This window comes from Eurypyga helias, unplaced genomic scaffold, assembly GCF_000690775.1.
Source record: "Eurypyga helias isolate BGI_N326 unplaced genomic scaffold, ASM69077v1 scaffold39641, whole genome shotgun sequence".
NCBI classification, from domain to species: domain Eukaryota; kingdom Metazoa; phylum Chordata; class Aves; order Eurypygiformes; family Eurypygidae; genus Eurypyga; species Eurypyga helias.
The window spans coordinates 7,325-7,557 of NW_010230870.1; the positions used below are offsets into that span (position 1 = coordinate 7,325).

General features: G+C 60.1%; 1 protein-coding gene across 1 annotated transcript in view; it reads left to right on the forward strand.

Annotated features, from left to right (window-relative positions):
• LOC104516531 (protein TENP-like) overlaps window positions 1-153 on the forward strand; it is a gene marked incomplete at its 3' end in the record, with an annotated part of 3,023 nt that extends 2,870 nt beyond the window's left edge. The window contains exon 9 of the mRNA XM_010160881.1: window positions 37-153. Within this exon, the coding sequence (XP_010159183.1) occupies window positions 37-153 (117 nt within the window). The remainder of the gene's footprint in view (window positions 1-36) is intronic.
• Between the last annotated feature and the right edge of the window lie 80 nt (window positions 154-233).

The window sequence follows — 233 nt, forward strand, 5'->3', positions numbered from 1 at the left end:
GGCCTGAGCCAGCAAGCTTCAGCCCTCCCCCCCTCCCCCTGGCCTTCTCCGAGCACTTCTACACCAGCCTCTTCTTCGCTCTGGAGATGGCTGGAGCCTTCAACATGACCATCCCGGTGAGCAGAGCAAGCGAGGAAGGAATAGAGAACACGCGTTTGGAGGGACAGCCCTGCCCCAGGGAATGGCTTGGGGGGGGGACATGCACCCTGCAAAGAATCATAGAATCAGGGAAC